The sequence below is a fragment of the Telmatherina bonti genome (assembly GCF_933228915.1).
Source record: "Telmatherina bonti genome assembly, chromosome: 19".
In the NCBI taxonomy this organism is placed as follows: Eukaryota; Metazoa; Chordata; class Actinopteri; order Atheriniformes; family Telmatherinidae; genus Telmatherina; species Telmatherina bonti.
In genome coordinates this window covers 20422005-20442720 of record NC_136617.1, presented here as the reverse complement: position 1 = coordinate 20442720, position 20716 = coordinate 20422005, and the positions used below count along the sequence as shown (strand labels likewise).

General features: G+C 35.7%; 2 protein-coding genes across 3 annotated transcripts; one reads left to right on the top strand and one right to left on the bottom strand.

Moving 5' to 3' along the window:
* Nucleotides 1–548: 548 nt before the first annotated feature.
* On the bottom strand, nucleotides 549–9889 carry atp6v1c1b (ATPase H+ transporting V1 subunit C1b). 2 transcript variants are annotated; one of them, XM_079259317.1, is made up of 13 exons: nucleotides 9762–9889; nucleotides 7799–7979; nucleotides 7633–7700; nucleotides 7400–7485; nucleotides 7183–7277; nucleotides 6907–6998; nucleotides 5204–5302; nucleotides 4866–4934; nucleotides 3329–3421; nucleotides 2770–2863; nucleotides 2493–2590; nucleotides 2268–2391; nucleotides 549–1240 (listed from the first exon to the last, which is right to left on the bottom strand). In XM_079259317.1, the coding sequence occupies exons 2-13, from the start codon at nucleotides 7928–7930 to the stop codon at nucleotides 1142–1144; spliced, it is 1149 nt and encodes a 382-aa protein (XP_079115443.1). In that variant the 5' UTR covers nucleotides 7931–7979; nucleotides 9762–9889; the 3' UTR covers nucleotides 549–1141. The 2 variants fall into 2 exon arrangements, with proteins under 2 accessions (XP_079115443.1, XP_079115444.1); XM_079259318.1 differs by having other exon boundaries at nucleotides 7799–7962; nucleotides 9762–9878.
* A 3419-nt stretch (nucleotides 9890–13308) lies between these two features.
* Nucleotides 13309–19169, top strand: azin1b (antizyme inhibitor 1b). Its single transcript, XM_079258272.1, has 11 exons — nucleotides 13309–13463; nucleotides 14294–14437; nucleotides 14695–14893; nucleotides 15016–15189; nucleotides 15425–15597; nucleotides 15745–15958; nucleotides 16064–16138; nucleotides 16400–16565; nucleotides 16725–16834; nucleotides 18431–18648; nucleotides 18730–19169. Exons 3-11 carry the CDS (start codon nucleotides 14792–14794, stop codon nucleotides 18794–18796), a joined length of 1299 nt encoding a protein of 432 aa, XP_079114398.1. The 5' UTR covers nucleotides 13309–13463; nucleotides 14294–14437; nucleotides 14695–14791; the 3' UTR covers nucleotides 18797–19169.
* The last annotated feature ends 1547 nt before the right edge of the window (nucleotides 19170–20716 follow it).

The window sequence follows — 20716 nt, the reverse complement described above, 5'->3', positions numbered from 1 at the left end:
CCTAAAAATCTTACCATTGAGTTGATTGTAAAAACTTGTTTGCCTATTGTTTTGTTTTTGTTGTTAATTATTTGTGTCTGGAGAAATTTTGCTTGAGTATTTTGTCTTTTTCTCAATTTGTATTTTCTTTTTATTTTTGGTCATTGTTGTATGACTTTTTTATTGCATGTTTGTATCAAAAGCAATTTTCAGTCTTTTAATGTCATTTAGCTTTATTCATGTTAATTTTTTTATTTTTTTATTTGTGGCTATTGTATGTGAAATTTTTTAACGTGTCAACTGCTTTTCTACAGTCTGTTTCTAATTAATTTTTTTTTCTTTAATTGATCCTATTTTTAGGCATTTTTTTTACACCTCAATAACCTCATATCTGCAGCTGAAAAAGAAAAACACATTCTTACATTTGAAATCATTTGTGTTCACATTTATTTTAAATAGATAGATATTTTCATTTCCATTCATTCCAACAATACAGTATTTGCACATTATACTTTGGTGATGTTTCTCAAACTGCTTTACATTTAGATGTAATAAGAGCATACAGTCAGCAAACATATTGCTTATTTGTACTGTAAAACAACCAGTTTCAAGGTTTCACAGATGTACAGTTTGAAAAAGAAACATTGGTCGACATCTACTTGTAAACAGGCATTCCTTACATGGAACTAAAAACATCACCTTCAAAAACTGAACAAACAAAAACATGTTCACTGATTTTAGAGTTTTAAAATAAATACTATATTAACCGTACATTTATATATCTCCACAACTCGCCCATATATGTTTGTTTAGTTTCAAGAAAGTAGGATGAGGCAGAATGGAGAATAAAAAGACAGCAGTTCAGATGTGATTTAAGGAGATTTGAGAGCATAAACCATTCTGATGACAGGAAACAGGGAAATTTCACTTTTAGGTAACCAACAGGAAATAACAAAACAGAAGGCCCATATTTGGGTGTGTCAGAACAAAACTGACACTTATTCAGTGTACACACAGGAATGTCTAAAAATTTAAAAAAAAATAAACAGAATGAAAATGCAAACGGGAAAATCAGAAAATAGGGCAGAAGTGAAAATAAAGTTTGTGAATGTGAACATATTACATAAGAACACTACAGCACATAATATTAATGGCAAAGTTTTTAGACTTTGAAGTCCAGAAGATTGCAGTCGATCTTGTAGTAAACATAGGGGTAGTACTCCTGCTGGCTCAAGTTCAACCCTGGGATGTCCATGGAAGCCTGAAATCAGACAGAGTTAACGTCACTAGGAATAATACTAGTGGTTGAATATGGTTTTATTTTGTTGTGGTTTCTTACATTTAGTTGACAAAGTCTGAACCACAATCAATTGAACCAACTCTGAACATGACACTGACAACCTCGATCACTTCAACTCCCAAAAGGAAAATTTCCCTTTTGAGCGTTAACTGAAATTAGGCCTAATTTTTTCAGCAACTTAAATGAGCAGCATAACTTGATATTTATGCCTAAGATTGACCTAAGGCAATAATTAGAATAAAAAAACTCCTCTGATTAGTTATAAAAATCTGACTAACCCAGATTAAATACACTTCATTATAGTAACACATGATTTATTTTCTACAAAAGTTCAAATTAGATTTAAAATCTTGGCTTTCTTTACTTTAATTAGTTTGAAAAATTGTAAATTTCACAAACACGAAATGATCAATATATATTCCTTCTGACAAAATACTAAAAAAAAAAAAAAAAAAACAGAGGTTGAGCTTTCATATACTATTTTTAAACAGCAATGCAGTGTTTCCAAGAAATGTGTCAGTTCCTTTTTATACCACCTCGAGCCCATGTGAACTTGCAGCTGTGATGCCAGTTAAGTGTGTGAGGATTTAGTGATAAAGTCTGAGGACAAAAAAAACAAAACAAAACAAAACAAAAAAAAAACTTAGCTTCATGAACAGAGGAGAAACACTTATGCCCATATCTATAGGCCTAGTAACAAGAGAAAACATCTAAAGCAGTTGCACTGAAAACAGGAAGAAAAGTGCACCAAACTAATACAAGCTCCCTTTAGTAAATGCATCTTTACTGTCTGATTCAGTCCTGTATTCTGTTCTGACTTAAGGGTTGTTGTTGAAGTCTTTTTAAGACTGTCTACTAGTTATAGCCTCTAATGCAGTCCTGGCTTCTCCAGTCCAAATTCTGAAACCCACAGTATTTTTGCCATACAGAGATGAAAATGTCATCAGTCTTCTCATCATAATAACCCAATGTTGTCGTTGAGACTCACGTCAATGATTGCTGCACTGCTGTCCAGATGTTTGTACAGGTCATACAGCACCTCTCTCAGTTTCTTCATGTTCTTCTTGTTGGGCTGAAGCAGCATGGCCTGGAAGTTGACTGGCAGCCCATACCTATGAAATGCAAGGGGTCCACAAGTCATCTTTCTTATGCAAACTTTTGTGGCATTGACAGAAGTGCACATGTATGTTATAGAGTCTCCATCAGGTCTTACCTCAATACTGACTCAACAAACACACGCAGAGCTTTTATGTGAATCCACGCAATGAAGGCCTCACTGAAATTTACCTTCAGCCATCGGACCAATGGCCCCTACACAGAAACAGTCTTCAATTAATGTTTTAAAATCTAACTACAATAGCTTAGTTGAGAAAAGATTACAAAGCAGAATACAACCAAATACAACATGGTATGGATTTCAAAACCAGGTCAGATACTGTCATACTGTCATGAGCTTCATGAACATTTTCTAAGAAAAACAGCTGTCTTACAAACTGCTTCTTCTTGTCCGTGGACAAACGTGTCATTTCTTCTTTGTCTGCCTTCATCTCTTCCTCATTGTATTGGAAGTCGCGCACCGTAAACCTGTGGCACAACAGAGTGCAGAGAGCTGGCAATCAATGGGCTGCAAGTGCACCAATATTTAGGAGAGCATTCAAGCACCTACCACACACTTGCAGGAAATGCTTAAAACATGGCGCACACACTGAGAGCTCTCTGTTATGCTAATGTGAGGTGAAAAAGGTGTTTTATAAGCAGAAGCCCACTTCAGCTGTCATATCAATGTTTACCAAACAAAAGTGGAAGGAACTATGAAAGACCCGTAAAAAACATTCATGCAAAAACTGAAAAAGCTAAATTAACACACCTGCAGTTATTTGGAGCAAAGATACAGCAGGTCAGACGGCAACAATTAAAAACTAGATCAAGCTGAACTTCTGACAAAATACTTTTAAAAATTCTTCTTTTTTAAAAAAAAAAAAGAAAAAAAAAAAGAAAAAGGCTTAAAAGATTGAACAGCTCATATTTTATTGAGAGAAAATGATTTACTTGTTTTCTCTGGCCTTATGTTTAAAGTCATCTACAGCCTTCCTGAAGAGGGTGACACTGAACAGACCACTGTCGTTGTCTTCAAACAGCAGCCTGGGAAGAGGACACAAGATGACAGAGAAGGAAGAAAAGTTGGATTTACACATAATGTCTGACACGTTTAAGTAGGTAATAAATGAGTAATAACTTTAACTTGAGCTTAGATTTTGGACCCTTGTCTTTCTGCAGCTCGTATTAAAACATGATGCATTATGTTGCTCCATGAGATGGTCTCCACATTTTCCTCTCAACTGATTCCATCATGCCAACACAGAGGTTAAAGCTTGGGTTTCTCAGTTTCTGCCAAGATGTCTTGAAGACTTGTCAGTTGAGTGAATGTTAGAAGATTTTCATGGCTGGTGTCACTAATCTCAAAGAAAGAGGAATAATGAGCAGTACATCATGTGGCAGTAATATGGCAGTTGCCTCTTTTTGTTTTGTTACTTGGATAGAAACAAAAAATATCCTAGAATGAAACATCAAATGATTTAACTACTGGATCTTTTAATATCTTTTTTTCACTCTGAATATTAAAAACCTAAATATAAATCCACACTTTCAAAATCTAGTAAAAACAAATAAAAGAAACCTTACAGGTTTAACAATAATATCAGTTCAAACCAGTTTCATAACTAATAGCAAATAATCAACCCAATTAAATAGTTAATAGCTAATTTATTTTTTCATGAAATGTTTAAAAGGGATAAATCCAAAGCAGTTATCTTGTTTTGTCCCATTTGTTTATTGCTGAACATTTTCTCTTTTCTCAACTGGATGCAAATTGCATCCATATTAGTTCAGGAGATTAATATCAGAAATTATACTTCAGAAATTATCTATGTCCATACAGGTCAGTCCTGCCAAGAAAGTTAGTAACAAGAGAACAACACAAATTTAACTGCCTTGTTGGTTTAAGTTTGTAAAGCAACAATAAAACTTCCACAAGAAAGCTTTGTTTTGCTGCATGAATATAAACACGACCATTTACTTGGCCCTACTACTGAAAATGTCTGATCTGCATTATCAAATAAACACAAAAAAATGAATTAGATTGGCTGTAACTGGACAGATCAAGAACTACTCTGAGTAGATCTTTGAAAATACTATAACAAAAAAGTTTTTAAGTACACAAAATATACCACACTGAAACAAAATGTCTGCTTTGTAGGACGTTTCCAACTCCACGATCAAACCCTGACAGTTGTCCACATCTGCAGTGAAAACACTGGTTACCAGGTTTTCACAATTCAGCCTTGTCTGCCCAAACGTTCTCGCAATTTTAATATGAATCAGTTGATTTCACAGATGAACCAGAAATGTACAAAGAGTCGAGCGTCAAATTAAACCAACTGAAAAAGACATGAGGGTGAGCAAAAAAAAAGTCAAAACAAAAGCAATTGTACCTCTGACTATAAGTGTTTTTCAGATTTGTAATCTCCATTTAATGAAATTGAAGTGAAGCAATTCATTGTAATGCGCTCATCTGCCAGGTTCTTACTTAGTGGAGCGTGGGACAACCATTTCTGCCAGCGTTTCATACGTCTTCTGCCAGTCAGCATAGCTTGTCCTGGTGATGGTGGAAAGATTACATAACATCAGATTATTTCATGACTACAAACAAAACATAAAAACTGACTTGTTAATAAAACATTTACTAACTAAAATACATAAACATGACCATTTTCTGACTAAAATGTATTTGGTGATGACATCAAAACTCATAAAATGTAAGGTCACATTTTTTTTTTCAAATCTGCGGCAGATACAATAAAAAAGCATTGGGATATCTAGTTCATCTCCTTTTGGCTACATTACTAATGTTGCAGATGTTCTTACTTTGGGACAACCACCAGCATGGTAATCAGGTATTCTGAGTCCAGCACAAAATCCTCTTTCTTCACAATGTCAGCCAGACTCCTGGTCAACAGGCTCCCCCTACAAGAAAGACACAAAATCCCACACCTCAGATTGTTAAGTTATTAGAAAACAGGCAAAACATTTAGCATTAAATGATACTCATACTGACATAAAGAGTGTCCAAATTGTATTTTTCTACTATGGGGTTTATCAAAGAGATCTGTTTGGGTCCTGAACAGAAAAACAGAACTTTCTGCTTGGAACAGGTATGCCTAAAAGACTCATCCTTGAAGAAGGAAAAACATCGTCGGCTCCAACTTTCAGAAAATGGCTTAACAGACTGGTAAATGTAATAACTTTGGAAAAGATCAGATTCATAAACTAAGGAAATATGTATAAATGGGAAGAAACTTGGAATCATTATTGAAGTAAATAGATTAAACATAGATGACCCTTGTAAATTACATAAAGAATTAATATAATAGACAAGGCATTGTTATGGATAATTGCAGGATAGATTAATGTTTTTTTTCTTTCTCTCTTTCTATTTTGTCATGTTTTTTCTATGTTGAGATGTGCCTGAGAATTGATTGAGAATCGAGAATTGTTCTTTTTTGGGTGATAGGGCATCAAGGGAGTAGATTATAAAACTGCTTCCTGGAAGCCCTTAATACCAATTTTAATATGCATCCTCCATCATTATGAGACATTGACTCAGAATAAGTATCACACCTCTCTCCTCAAGTATGAATGTGTGTTGGTGATTGTGTGTGAAAGTAATTGTGGAAGAATGCATTTTATTTTGAATTTTTGCTTGTTTGTTTGTTGTTGTTGTTTGTCGCTAAAATAAAAAATATTAAGTCTAAGAGTGTCCAAATGAAGAAAAGTGAAAAAAAAAACGAGGATGTGCAGACAATTTGAATCTTGCAGTTCCGAAAAAGAAATTGTTTCCCATAAGATGTTTTATGTGACTGTTGTGTGTATATTAACTGAAATTTAAAAAAAAAAAATTCCTTTAATTTCCTAATAACCACTATGAATTATCATTGATATTTAATTTCCTTATATCCACTATTGATTATCATCAGTTTGCAAATACACAGAATATGTACCTATTGCAGACATGTAACATTTATTATTTCATCACCTGACTGTAGTTATTTAGTTGAACGCAGTCGTAATATCATAATAATAGTAATCATAATTGTGACAGTCTTTTCTATTTATCTTCATAAAATCAGCTCAATGCCTCTCCCTCAAATGTCTCATTTTATCTGAATTTTATTGTAGTTTTCTGGAGTTCCCACCCAACTCTACTCCAATGGTTGAATGATATCAAATGTTTTTTATCAAGGAACTTAACTTGACTAAAGTTCGACATCTATCCATTTACATAAAGACTATTAATTATAATCCGCTGTGGGCACACATTAGTTTTCAGATTAATCTAAAGGTAAGATGGGCAGAAAATAAAGAAAAAGAAAACTACATTATGGAGATAAAAAACAACTATGGGATGAGTTGTCAGAAGAGACCAGTATAGGTTACATTTTGAACAGCTGTAATTAGAGGTGAAATGGCTGCTAAACAAAAACAAATATTTTATTTTCTATTTTGCCATTTACAGCAGCATGTGCATCAATAAAAGGAGGATGAGTGGCATGTTTGTCACAACTACTCACGCGTTCTTCCTCTCCAGATTCTGCAGGTTTCCCTTCAGATTGTTGTAAGCAGAAGCTCTGGCCTTCAGGTCATTGTCTATCTGAGTCGCTTGCTACCCATCAAATAAAAGATGGTAATTACTAAGGTATATAATGACAAAAATATATCAATGCCTCGATACAGACATACGACATAAAAACCACTGGTGGAGCGCTGCGGTTTTTAAACTGATGTACATGCAAACTTTGATCTAATTAGTAAAATGAACATACAAGTGATCTGATTTTTCAAGTTACCTTGGAGATGATCTCAGAGATGTTCTTCAGTGACTGTTTAATTGGATATTTAGCCATATCCCACTGAAATCTGGTGATGTAGGTGACCAGGTCAACTGTAGGAGGACGAAACCAAACCAACAGCTTCTTCATTAGTCAGAATTTTATGCCATAATGACTATATGCACATCAAGACATGGCACTGCTCTTTTAATCTGATTATGTTGACAGTGATTACCTCCATTTGCCAGTAGGTTCTCCTGCACTTTGTCTCTGCTGTCCTCCAACACGTCAGCCATGTATTGAGCAACCTTCTTCACCACACTAAACACAGTATGAGAGGTGAGTTTACACACCAGTAAGGACAGAAACACAGGTTTTATCTAAATCATCTAAAACTGGCCTCGTGAGTCTCTGGCTGCGAAACAAATGCACACACTTGTTCAACTACTAAATAATGGCTTACATTACCTTTCCACAAAAGTGTCAAGTTTAGCCAGCTCATCCGATAAACCCACTAACACGTCTAGTGTCCCAACCTGGTGGAGGCAGAACACACAACATTAGCCGAATAAAATAAAAAAAGAGCACATTCCTGCACATCCTACAGCAGCCACAAAGGAAGGTTTTCTGTTACTTTGAGGTCAGGGATGTTGAACTTGTTGTTGGTGGACAAGTTATTGGTGCGGGTAGTGGCCAACATCAGCTTGTCCCAGGTCTGCTGGCATGTCTTCTCCCCCGGAGCAGAAATCAACCAGAATTCTGTCATGGCTGCTGGCAGGAAAACTGTCCACCTGACCGCTGATGAAAGAAAGTCACTGAGGATAATATATAGAGAAAATGGAAATTACAAACCACTATTCATTTGGGATCATAAGGTAAACTTTAGTTGTCATTTGAAAATGTAAATAATTTGTTTTTATTAAGAACTTTGTCATTCACATCTGAGTTGGATTACTTATTATCAGTATTTGGAAACCAATGGAGTTTCAAACAAATACAAGGCATAAACGCTTGTAGGATGGACAAATCTACAAAGTTAAATGAGCCAAAAGTTTTGACAAAAGTGTAGTTTTTCTTTACATTCAGTGCTGTGATTGGTGTTCCAGTACTGCACTTTCAAGCCACCTGTCTGAAATCTACACCTTTTAGTTATTCTAAAAATTAAAACAAAATAAGGAAATCAGAAACATAATAACCCAATAAAACAATTTGATACATCTCTTCATGATCTTTAAAGCAAAAATCTTAAAAAAAAAACAAAAAACTAATTTGTCTGTCACATCTCAGAACCACAAGACACATAGACAGGTCGAGATAATTTCAATAAAGGCATCAGAACAGAAAGCAAAGATCATTGCAGTGCCATTGGACCAGTTTGAACATTTGCTGGAGGTACAATTTTCTCTGTGGTTAATAGAGACTGGTCCAAAAAATATAAAAGTGATCATTAGACAAAAACAGACAGTTAAGCTTAAACTGAAAGGCAACAGTAAAGCCAAAATACAGCAAGTGTTTACTGAAGAGCATGTCTGGATGCCCATCATGTCAAACCTTGTAGAAAAAGCAGACCAAATTCCATCTTTGTCAAGTGGGTTTAAATCTGGAAACTGAGGGCAAAGTGGACACAGACTCAACAAAACAAAACAATAAAGACAATGAAGAAAAAACATTGCCTGTTCTGATGGTTCTCAAGTTCTTTAGCTGTATTGAGGTTAGAATTTAGTGTAAACAACATGAAATGATAGATTGCTCCTTCCTTGTGTAAACAATAATAGAATGAGGGATGTTTTTGCTGTAATGGCTGCTCTCAGAAGAACATATCCTCTAAGAAAAATCATGAACCAAAGCTGCTTTATTTAAAACATGACAAGTAGTTCACTGAATTAAAATGGCTCAAACAGTCCCTCCTATTTTAGGTCCAAGACCAAATAATGATATTGTGTTGATGAAAAAAAAATTCTATGTAATTTTTCATGAACTAAATCCGTTTGTGTGACAAAAGGGGTGAGTACAATACATATTTGAAACATAATTGGTATAACTTCTAGTTTCTTTATTTTTCTAGTTTACTTTTAAGGCTTCAATGCATTACTTTCACTTCAAACTGTGCATATATATCCATGGTGTTACATTTATTTAAAATGTCTCAAAGAAAGGTTTCACCATTTCATATCACGAGTACCCAGTTATATTGCAATATCATGATTAAGATTCATAACCTCAAAGTTGTTCCTCTCGTTTTTACTTGTATGATTCTTATTATACATGAACTTCCTTACATTTCCCAATAGAGATTATGCGGTGACAAAACCACACACTGTAACATGAGACATGTCCACTGAATGACGGTCATATGATCACTTTCATGCTGTAGACTGATGCTAAATGATTTACTTCCATTTAATTAAACGGCGTGAGTAACACACGAGTTAAAGCTGTTTTTATTTGATTCCAGGATCATCCTCGGGGTGTTAAAATAAGTATAAGTAGCTAAATATTCCTGGGTCGACGTGTATGTTTAGTATTTACGCTAGCTTACTGCTGACACGATCCTGACGCTGTCACGACATTAATAAACGGTGTATTTGTGTACTTACCAATGTGTTTATTAGCTTCACCGTTTTGTCCACTATATGTAACTCCGTAAAAGAGCCGCAACTACCCATACACTGAGCAGAAAATAACAGTTTTAGACACAGGGGTCCTTCAACTGAGCATCTCACTCAAAGTCAGCTGATCAGACAAGCAGTTCTGGGCCTGCGCACATGGTTCCTGCGCGCTACTGCTGTCACGTGATCTTCAAGCAACATTAGTACTGCGTCGTTACAAGAAATTTGTTCAATGTCAGAATTTGACTTTAAAAAAATCATTCATTCATTTATTTTTACCTGCTTATTTATTATTATTATTATTATTATTATTTCTTATGTATATTCTGGAAGATACTTTGCTGTATGATTAAATTAAACTATAGTTATTTAAATACTTGAAAATAATTTTTAATAGAGATTGATTCAAATTAAATTAAATGTTGAAAATGGGATAATTAGTTGTCTGTCTTTTCTCTCTATTTTTAAATAGTTTTAATAGTTTGTCAGTGAAACGTTTTTTACAAAGAGCAAACTGCAATCTTAAAAAAAAAAAAACCACAATGCTAAAAACGTGATAATTATTTATTATTGGTAAAAGCTGTGTGACATAATTGTGTGCTTTAAATCCTTAATTTCGTAATACAAAATTTTCAGAGGCTATCCTTGTGGAAGTTAACATCCTTTGCTTTTGTTTGTTTGTTTTGGTACGTTATACCAAATGTGGCAGCATGGTGGTACAGTGGTTAGCACATGGGCTGAATAGAAAGAACGTCGCTCCAGGCAGGAGGTTCAAACGGTATATATATATATATATATATATATATATATATATATATATATATATATATATATATATATATATATATATATATATATATATATATATATATATATGTGTGTGTGTGTGTGTGTGTGTGTGTGTGTGTGTGTGTGTGCCAAATAATGCACAATGACCCATTAGATTCAGTCAGGTCTGAAAAAGTAAAACATTTAAAACCTGCAAGACAGCAAGTCATTTAAGCCCAGATTTTAACAGCCCCAAAGCTTAGTCAGTGTCTTTTTATAAATAATGACTTCCTCTTGTTTTACTGCTGAATTGCTGAACTTTTACTGCCTCTAGGTGGCAGTGAATATTGAGATATCAGAAACTAGTGTTTTCAAAAGTTTAGCTGTTTTAGTTATAATCCTTCTCATTTACACATATTTTCTGCACTTGTGAGGCGTTAAGATTAAGCTATTTTATTTTGATTTTCATTCTGTTACATCCTTGCGTCCACCTTTCTCCAACTTCAATGTTAAAAATCTGACAGAACTCTTTTTTTAAACTACAATATTCAAATTTTCAAATCACTTTTTCAGTGCTGTATTCTTAGACTAAATTGCAGGTTCTATTTACTTCAAATACATATTAAAATCCTGAAATTCCCATTCATACAGCAAAGCAACATTTTTAAGCTTTAATCTTTAGTTGGAGGAGGGCGGGTATAGATGGTAAATTATTAACACAGATGTGAACTGAACTGTAATTAAGGTCATTCAAAACACCTGTGGGGTTTTTTTTTATTACAAAAAGTGTGTCACCTTTAAAACTAGCCTTTTGTAAGCCACAGTACTGACTTGACATTTAGCTGTCAAAAATATTGTTTTTTGGAGATGTTTTACCATTTGAGTTCTGTTCTTTCTTGTCATTTAATCTTGTTTTAGACACCCTCCACCACTCTCCTCTGTCATACCCCATTCTTAATAATATGGACAATGTTATTACTTTGTATTTGTGGGTTTTTCGGAAGTATATGGAAATGCTTATTCATGCTGTTGTTTGTATATATCTGTTACTTCTGGCAGAAAATCAAACTTTCTCTGAGTACACGGAAGACATTGAATCGGACTCAGTGGAACTGAAGCACAAAATTTGATCTATTCCTGTCCTCGTGGACTTCATGTGAACCCCAAAGCACAATATATATATGTATATATATATATATATAAGCCTTCCAAATATTTACAATAGAGAACTTACCGTGTTGTTTATAATCTTGAATGTTTCAATCTGGGTGCTTTGTGACTACAGGGCTAACCTGAGTGTTGCTGAACAAAGATAAAAACCATCATACCACTCCATCACATCATTACTATTGGTACAAATATGGAAGTCAAATGACCAAAGTTGCTCGGGGCAGTGTTACTCTGTTTTATAAGTGAAAGAGATTGTTACCCTGAATTTGATGACATACATTTTGTCTAATGAATTCTTGTTTTCAGGATGAATTTGGTTTAACTGGAAAATATCTCAAGTTAAATAAGACAAGTGGAAGGAAAAAATGCTGGGAGTTTAGAAAAAAATTCAGTAAGCTCTTGATTCTTAATCCCTTGCATTCCATCAGACACAAGCAGACTCTGAATATCAAAAGGCCCACTATCAAGACAGGAAAAAATGTTGTTGTTTTTTTTGTGTGTCAATTCAAACATTGATGTCCAAAGCTGTTGTTTGGGAGGATTTTTAAAAAGTGTAGTTAGTTGTATTTGGCTTACACTGTATCAATAAGACAGCTCCAGGCCCACTGACTTTCTTATATCTTTCCCACTACAATCTTATGCACCAACTGTGTCTTCAAGACATCACAAATGCTGTCTAGAGAAAATCTGAGCTCAAACTTATGTAAATAACACCTATTTACATCATAGCAAGTCTAAAGTCTTCACATCTCAACAGAGAAACATGTGGGTTGTGTACTCAAAGCTATGTATTTTTTGGTTGTTGTTTTTTTTTCAACCAGTTTGGGAAAATCCATGAAGGTGTTCAAAGGCAGGCTGAGCAAGTTTTCACTATGGGATAATGCACTTAAAATTCCATAACATTAAAGCCTTGTCACAAATGGTATACTCATTAGGTTCACATTTAGTACTGAAACTGCCTTCTGATTTAAACAAATCTATAATGTTACTCATTGAGATAAATAATTGCAGCATTAAGACAGTGGTGCAAAGTCTCAGCCCTGCCTTCAGATTTTCAACACATTTGTAACAGTTTTAGATTAACTGTTGGGGTAATGATTTAAGACAGGCAAGTGCATACAAAGATTGCTTATCTTGATTGGTCCTGAAGCTTTTGCTCTATATAATAGACTTGTTTTTCATGGATTATAAAGAAAATATTTTTATACTTAATTCCAAGTGATGCATTTCTTTCAAGTTAGGCTTTTATAACTGTGCAAATGGGAGATAAAATGGTTAACAATATATACATGATTTTTCGTGGCTACAATTGTAAATCAGCACTATATGTACTTGTCCCAGTAAAAACAGAACAGGAGAAGTATTGAGGTGATTTACCAAGTGGCCACCTATGGAAACTTTATGGTTATGTAACTTCAATAAACATGACAGCTCTGCTGCAGACTGTAAGATATTCGGAAATACTTATTTGGTATGTTCTTTAAAATACAGGCGGCTTATTGGTGAAACTGAACATTAGGCCCCGCCCATAGGCCGTTGATTACCTTTTCCACTTCCCCTGCTGCTCTGTTCCAGTAGTTCTCCACCCACCAGCCGATTGAGAAGACGCTATCCGACCGCCGCGCGTTTGTCACCTAAACATATGGCAAAAACAGCCCTCTTTCTTTCTTTTATCGTTGTGTCCACTACTCTTTAAAAATTCCGCCGAAAAAGAGAAGACGATTTTCCCAAACCTTTTGGCCGTTATCTCACGTAAGTACAACAAACCACTCCGATTTGAGTTTCTTGGATTCAGCAGGCGGACGTAACATGGCGGGCTGGATCTCTTTGCCGTCTTGCTAAACACGACAAACCGATTCATTCAATTCTGTGTTTTCGACATGTTTGAAACTGTAAACGTTACGGGTCTGCAAAGCCAATTTGGTATATTGTATTTTGCCCTAACTGTATTTGTGTCAAGGTTTTTTTTGGTCGGTTATGATAATACGGCGCTAATACCACCGTCTGCGAACGACAGGCACCCTTAGCGAGCTCGCTGTTTGCGGCTGTGTATGCCATGAGCTTTTTAGGCAGTATGTTTTCCCTTGGTGGCGTTTCCTGTCTGAAACAGCTTAAGTTCCCCCTTTATAATTTAACAGTAATTGTACTTGTTACGGTTTAGTCGGGGTTTTATTTTTTTGTGACGCACTGCATTAATGTTTAATTTGTCAAGTTGTCGCTCACTGTTTTCGCTCACAGCGCATGCGCGTGTTGTACTTTGCGTTATCACCAAGAGGTTAAAAATCAGCAGGTTTTTATTACAGTAATATACAACCTTTGTATTTGTTTCATGTAAACAATCCATGTCTAAGATGGCAAATGTTGTATATTTGCTTGTAAGTTATAATTATTGTGGCTCTATAGATAATAGTTCAATTTAATTTGATCAAACCTAACATAGCCGCACCAAAGGTTCTGCAGAACACCAACCTTTACGTGAATACCCCAAAAATATATTTTCCTCTCCTCATAATTACATGTTTTTTGTTTTTTTTAATAATCTGTTTTTGTTTAGAACTAATGTTCCATGTATTCTTTCTCAGGGCTCCCCTGTCTCTGCACAGGTGTATGAGCGCTACCCAGAGGGCCTAGGGGCGGCTCTTTACCGGGAGCACTTTGACTTCAACGCTGAGCCACCTTGGGATCCTAGCTGATAGCGGGACAGGTCCATCTCCTGACTTGTCCATGTTAGTGTTCTTTGTTTGTTATTAACTGACAAATTGTTATAAAGTAGAGTTTTAGGTAATTACATGTTGAGTTTAAGGTATTTAGTAATATCAAGAATTATGGGATTCTAAATTAACTTGAGTATAACATTTAGAACATAAATCTTGACATAACTAAACAGAATTTTAATTGGTAATTTTAATTGTATTTTGGTGTGGAAAGTGATAATAGTTATGTTGAAAGTCATTATTTTCTGTTTCTGCCTTTTTATTTCTAGTTTGTTGCATACCGGCAGGACCCAACTGGCTCAGTCGTGACCCTTTGACTTGTTTATCTGTTCTTTATGATCTTCGACTTTGTGGAGTACAAATAAAATGAAAGGATTCGCTGACAAACCCAACTACATCATTGAACTCCTGGAGAGAGGAGTTACACTGGAACATGTAATCGATGGACACATTTGTGAACAGACTGTGGTTAGTTTGAATTCTAGTTTGAGTTCTGAAATGGTCTGAATATCTTGTATTACATTTTAAAATTAACGATTTAATCTGAGCTACAACTAAATTAATGTCTCACCCTTTGTTTTTAATCAAAGATGGAGAAAAGCGCTTTTGTGGTAGGCGACCTAGGTACTCTGATGCGGCAGCATACATGCTGGCAGAGTGTCATGCCACAGCTGCAGCAATACTTCCCAGTCAAGTGCAACAGCAGCCCTGTGGTGATCGAAGTCCTGGCCTCCTTGGGCTTGGGCTTTGTTTGTGCCAACAAGGTGAGCTTTGGGCTCAGGTAGCTTTGATTAATTTATTCATAGTGGTTCATCCTCTTATGAAAGCACTTGTTTTAGGGCAATTACATCACAAGCGCTCAATTGATTACTAGTCAGCTGATAAATGTTATCCTTAAAGCTTATGTAACTCGCTTAGTGCGTTTTTTTTTTATCATTTTGGGTGGGGATTTTATTCTTAGATAAATTTTTCTAAACATGTGTGTCCTCTTGCCTCCAGGCTGAGGTAAAGTTGGTTCTGGAGCATGGCGTACCACCTGAAAACATCATTCTGTCAGGTGTTTTCAAGCAGCTGGCTCACATCAAGCATGCTGCCAAGAACAACATCCAGTATGTTGTGTGTGAAAATGAGGCTGAGTTGTCCAAGATTGCCCGTTTGCACCCGAATGCAAAGTGAGTGAGCAAACATGTTTTCTTTGGTTTTAATTCTTTTTCACAGTGACGTAATCAAGTTTTATAGCAATATGCTTGACTTTGTTAAATTACAGATACTTAAATATACTTGCTTCTAAGCTCATGTTTATTTTTTATTTCTTGCAGGTTGCTGCTGCAGTTGATTACCGAGGCACATGCAGCTGAAACCAGCATGACTTTTGGCTTCTCTCTCAAGAGCTGTCAGCACCTTCTGGAGACTGCTAAGGAGCTGGGTGTCCAGGTGGTGGGAGCAACCTTTCACATTCCTAGCTCCTGCCAAGATCTGCAACAAGCCTACAACCATGCATTGTCAGATGCCCGCTGTGTGTTTGACATGGGAGTAAGTATTGTCTTAAATTTCTTGACTCAGAATAGTTTTTCCTTTTTTTATCTTGTGGACTTTCTTTTTCATTAGTAGTAACAACTGATTGTTTGGTCTGTTCAGGAGGATCTGGGCTTCAACATGCACATTCTGGACATTGGTGGAGGATTTACTGGCTCAGAGTTTCAGCTCAAGCAGGTGAGTAATTACACCTTTTAATGTCCTTGTAAGGATGTAAATACTTGATGCAAAACATGAAAGTCATCACAACGTAAAAATGCAACTCTTCAAAGGTTTGCATTTTAAATTTCATTAGCAAGTTGTCAAAGACAGATGTTGACATGTATTACCTCTGTTTTTCTTTTAGTAACATTTTTGGCACCACAGAGTGGCATAACCTAGTTTTCTGCTTATATCCAGCATTTTATTAATTAATTTTTATTCTGGTGCTATATGCAGGTGGAGTCTGCAATGAGGCCACTACTGGATGCTTATTTTCCACAACTGTCGGGTGTGCAAGTATTGGCCCAGCCAGGCAGCTTCTATGTGGCATCAGCTTTCACTCTGGCAGTCAATGTAATTGGCAAGAAAGTAGTAACCCGCCGCTGGGATACCTTGTCTCCAGGTGTGATATTTTAATTTTTCTCTCGTTTTATAGTATTTTTTTCTTTTGTCTTTTTAACTTTTAAATACATCTTCAAAACCAATAGAGGTCATGTCCCATTAGGCCATTTTGTGCTTGACGTTTTATACTTCTGAAATATCCATATGTGCATATACACAGGTGAGATGAATGAGGATACAGAGTGTCTGTACTACATGAATGAGGGTGTTTATGGCCCATTCAGCCACAAGCTGCTGGGAAACAACATCGCCGCCCCATCAGTACACAAGGTTAGTAGATTTCCACCCAAGAGAAGCAACCACATTCTGAGCTAAATAATGCCTGTGATAGCAGATCCCATTCAATAGGGAAAAGGGATCATGCATTATGAGCATTTATGGAAGTCTGATCAGAATCAGATCTGAAAGCTATGCTGACCCATATAAAGATACATTTGTTCAGTGTTGGTCTTACAAAGCAGAGTCACCTAACCTTTATTATTTCAACATGTTTGTCTGCTCTATTATTTCCTCTTTATTAAATCTCATGTACTTGAAATTCAACTACAAGATGCATAAATTAAAGATGGCTCTTTTATTATGTTTATACCAGGTTCATAAATGGAGACAACCAGAGTGGAAGTTTTACAGGACAAAAAAATACATAGTGGTGTCTTCAGACTATTTTTCTATTCACAATCAAAGTAAAAAATTTGGATTCACCTGATCTTTCATATGAATGAGGTTTTATCTTTCTTATTATGAATGCTCTTTTCAACTTGTCAAACTTAACTTGCCCCTTGTAGTAAAGTATTTTGTAACTTTAAGAAAAGTATTTTATCCTTCTTATTTTATTAGTACTTTAGTCTTTAAGCCAATGACAAATGTTATAAACCTGCTCAAGCAGTCAATATGTAGCATGTGACTTTGTTTTGGGTATTTGGCAACTATTAATTATTTACTTCATCTACATGACCTCGTTAAAATCAGTATTGCCCTGTCTGTAAGTCGTGTGACTAAGCAGTAACAATACGAGACCAGTGCTTAGAGAATTTTTTGTTGTTGTTTAGGGAATTTTGTTTTGTGTAAATAATTAGGCCTCTGCTTGATGCTGCACAGACCACAGAATACTAAGAATATGAAAAAGCGAGTTTGCAACATAGGCTTGGCTAGACTAAGGGCATTGCAGAAGTGCTGATTCTTCCACTTCCTCAGACTTGCTCTTCTGTAACCTTTACATTAATACGTTAAAGTATGAAAAGCTAGAAAATGCACGTAAAACTGATGGAAATTGCTTGTTTATTTTTGTGTTGGAAACACACATGTCTAGAATTATTAGTTGACCAAACTAATGAGTTTTATATTATTGTATCGACAGACTGAAAACTAATCTTATTCTGTTTGTATTTTTCGGTCATCACAATATTTAAATGAAAAGTGACGCACCATTAAATAAAACCTGTGTTATGGCTGGCTAATAATACAAACTCGCAAAATGCCAACACCAATGACTATTGTAATGTAGTGTGTTGTGGTACTTCATTCACTGTGTTCTCTGGTACCAATGGCATGTATATCTAAATTATATTTCTCTTTTAGAAAAAATTTGTTTTTCAAGGACAGAAACAAAATGTATAGATATTGGGGTTGGATTGTAAGCCTTTAGCTATCCCTGTATAAATAAAATGGTGCTTCAATGTTTGAATATAATTATATTGTTTTCATATCTGTGCGGTATCATTTATGCTGAGACTAACTGTAATTACATACAGAGTTTCTTTCCTGTTTCATTTCCAAATGCAAAGTATAGGTTAGCAAATTTTCTGGATATTACTGGTAGCACTTTTCTAAGTTTGGTCTGTTTTGACCCTTTCCCCATCTCAACAGCATGTGTTGTGTGCCAATGAGGCCGTGTATCCCAGTAGTCTGTGGGGCCCATCTCTGGACCAGCTGGACCAGGTGGTGGAGCGTTGCCTGCTGCCAGAGCTCAGCATGGGAGACTGGCTTCTGTTCTCCAACATGGGAGCTTGCTGCCTGGAGGAGTTCAGTGGCCTCTCCAGCTCCAGCCAGCTGCCAGTCTACTACACTATCTCCACCTCTGACTGGTAAGTTGTCATGTCAAGTTTACCACTCATACAATCGAATTATTGTTGTCGACTCATTGTCGTATTTGGTGCTGCCCTAAGGTACGAAATGCAAGAAGCCGGTGTAGCACTGGACAGTGCCATGAAGAATTTCTCCATTCTCCAGTAAAGTGCGCAACTGCCCCGGCCCCTGTCCCGTATTGGTATTGCACAGATCTTCTTTGCCTCTGCTTTCACCATGTGAGAAGAGAGGTCAGCGTTGTATTTGGGCCAAGTGGCTAAACGTGGTCAACATTCCAGCCACTTTGGAAAATGCTGTGTCCTACTAATATCATAATTTCTTCACCTTTTTCCTTCCAAAATTTACCTCCAGAAATGGGAAACACTTGGTTGTTTTTGATACCTCAATTGTCCAAAATTTTCCTGAAAGATAACCCTAGTTTTGCTCCTATCTTTGAAACACTCGGAATCTGTCAGCTTAAAGAACTGTAGACCAAGCTCCAATGATAATATGCAACAAAATGGATGACTCTCTGAGATGGAACCCCAAACATGTTTTGGGGGGGGGGGGGGGGGGGGGTATTTCCTAAATCAGATTTAGTTTACAAAATGTGTAATTTATGTTATCAGTTAAATCAAAGGGTTTTTATTGATTTCCTATTGACAGTTGTGCAAATTCTGTCTACACACCATAACTGTTTGTTTGTAGACTTTTTTTTTTCTTCCACAACAAAATTAATGCCTCATATGGATTCTGTGCTTTAGACCCTTAGTGTTGTTTAAATGAAATGACAGTGATGTTACCTATTGCTTTATTGCAGTTCACCTTATTTATTGGATTCACATATTACTGTGGCATATTTAAAGTTTAATCTTTAAGTGTGTTTAGCCCATTTATCAGTTGGTTTTTTTTTTGTTTTTTTTTTGTTGTTTGTTTTTTTTAATGCTACATGATTATGTGTGCTGTGATTTCCATTTGTGAGCTCATTGGTTTCCCTTCACTTGAAAGGCATGATGGAGTGGCTGCGGGAGATTGTCCCTTTGCTAAGCTGGAACATGAATGCAGAAAAGCTTGATAATGCACCCCTTGTCTTCAATAGAGTGGGGTCAATCAGCTTTAAAATGCACAAAATCTTTGTAGGTTTAAAAAAAATGTGAAATTAAACATAGCAGCCCGGAATTTTCTGATCTTGATATTAATGTCTCCCTTGATTGATCAAGGGATTGGTCCTTGCTTACTTTGGATCTCAAAAGCTAGCTGAGAAGTTCAGACAAGCTAAAGCATAAATTATCTATATGTGGCAGGTATCAAAGTACATGCCTGTATCCTAAAAGTGTAAGCTGTTGCTCATGTACACTGACCTCTCTGAGGCAGTGCAGATGATACATGTCATGCTGCACTTTTCCTCATGCCTCTCTAAAGTTATGAGGGCATAAAGCACAGTCTCTTGTACAGCTCTGTTTGATAATATGGTGACCTGACTTCACAGCAGTTTTTAAAGAATCATACCCTTGTGTTTTACAAGTGACTAATGTATTAATTACTTGTCAAAGGCACTAATGGACCATAGCCTGTTTCTGACTGTAAATTGTGCTTGTTAAAGTAATGAAAGTGATTAATTTAATACATTTCGGACTGAAATATTCATCCTGTCTTCGTGTAGTCTTTGGTCTTTTTGGTGAAGAAATTTCCAACACATACTGTAGATTTGAAAGTTCAATGTAGGCCAGCAGAATTTGCCATAGCATATTTTTTGTTCAGATGTGTTTTTGTTAAATTTCCTGGAAACTATTTGTAATCCAGATTTAGGGCTGCTTATGCCCTTTAAGCAGCCTGGAAGGATCCTGCCTCCTTCAACCAGAAAATTTATGTAAACTATTTAAGAAGCAATGTAACTTCTATACTAAATTAAAATTAGAAACACCTTTATAACATCTGTAATAAAAGCTCAAAAAGCTTTGTCAAATTCTGGATTAATCATGACAGTAAATAATATTTAGCTATAAACAACTACAACATAACCCTCACTATTCAATGAGTAATTAATACTGTCAAATTATAGAGTGTCAAATACATAAGTTAAAATGT

What these genes read in the sequence shown, in the direction of transcription:
- atp6v1c1b (XM_079259317.1), bottom strand. Translation starts at nt 7,930, where the DNA reads ATGACAGAATTCTGGTTGATTTCTGCTCCGGGGGAGAAGACATGCCAG. An exon ending in ATGCTGGTGGTTGTCCCAAA is followed by an intron (nt 4,935 to 5,203) that starts GTAAGAACATCT and finishes CACCATCACCAG; the next exon opens with GACAAGCTATGCTGACTGGC. An exon ending in TTTGTTGAGTCAGTATTGAG is followed by an intron (nt 2,392 to 2,492) that starts GTAAGACCTGAT and finishes TGCATTTCATAG; the next exon opens with GTATGGGCTGCCAGTCAACT.
- azin1b (XM_079258272.1), top strand. Translation starts at nt 14,792, where the DNA reads ATGAAAGGATTCGCTGACAAACCCAACTACATCATTGAACTCCTGGAG. An exon ending in CTGGGATACCTTGTCTCCAG is followed by an intron (nt 16,566 to 16,724) that starts GTGTGATATTTT and finishes GCATATACACAG; the next exon opens with GTGAGATGAATGAGGATACA. An exon ending in ACTATCTCCACCTCTGACTG is followed by an intron (nt 18,649 to 18,729) that starts GTAAGTTGTCAT and finishes TGCTGCCCTAAG; the next exon opens with GTACGAAATGCAAGAAGCCG.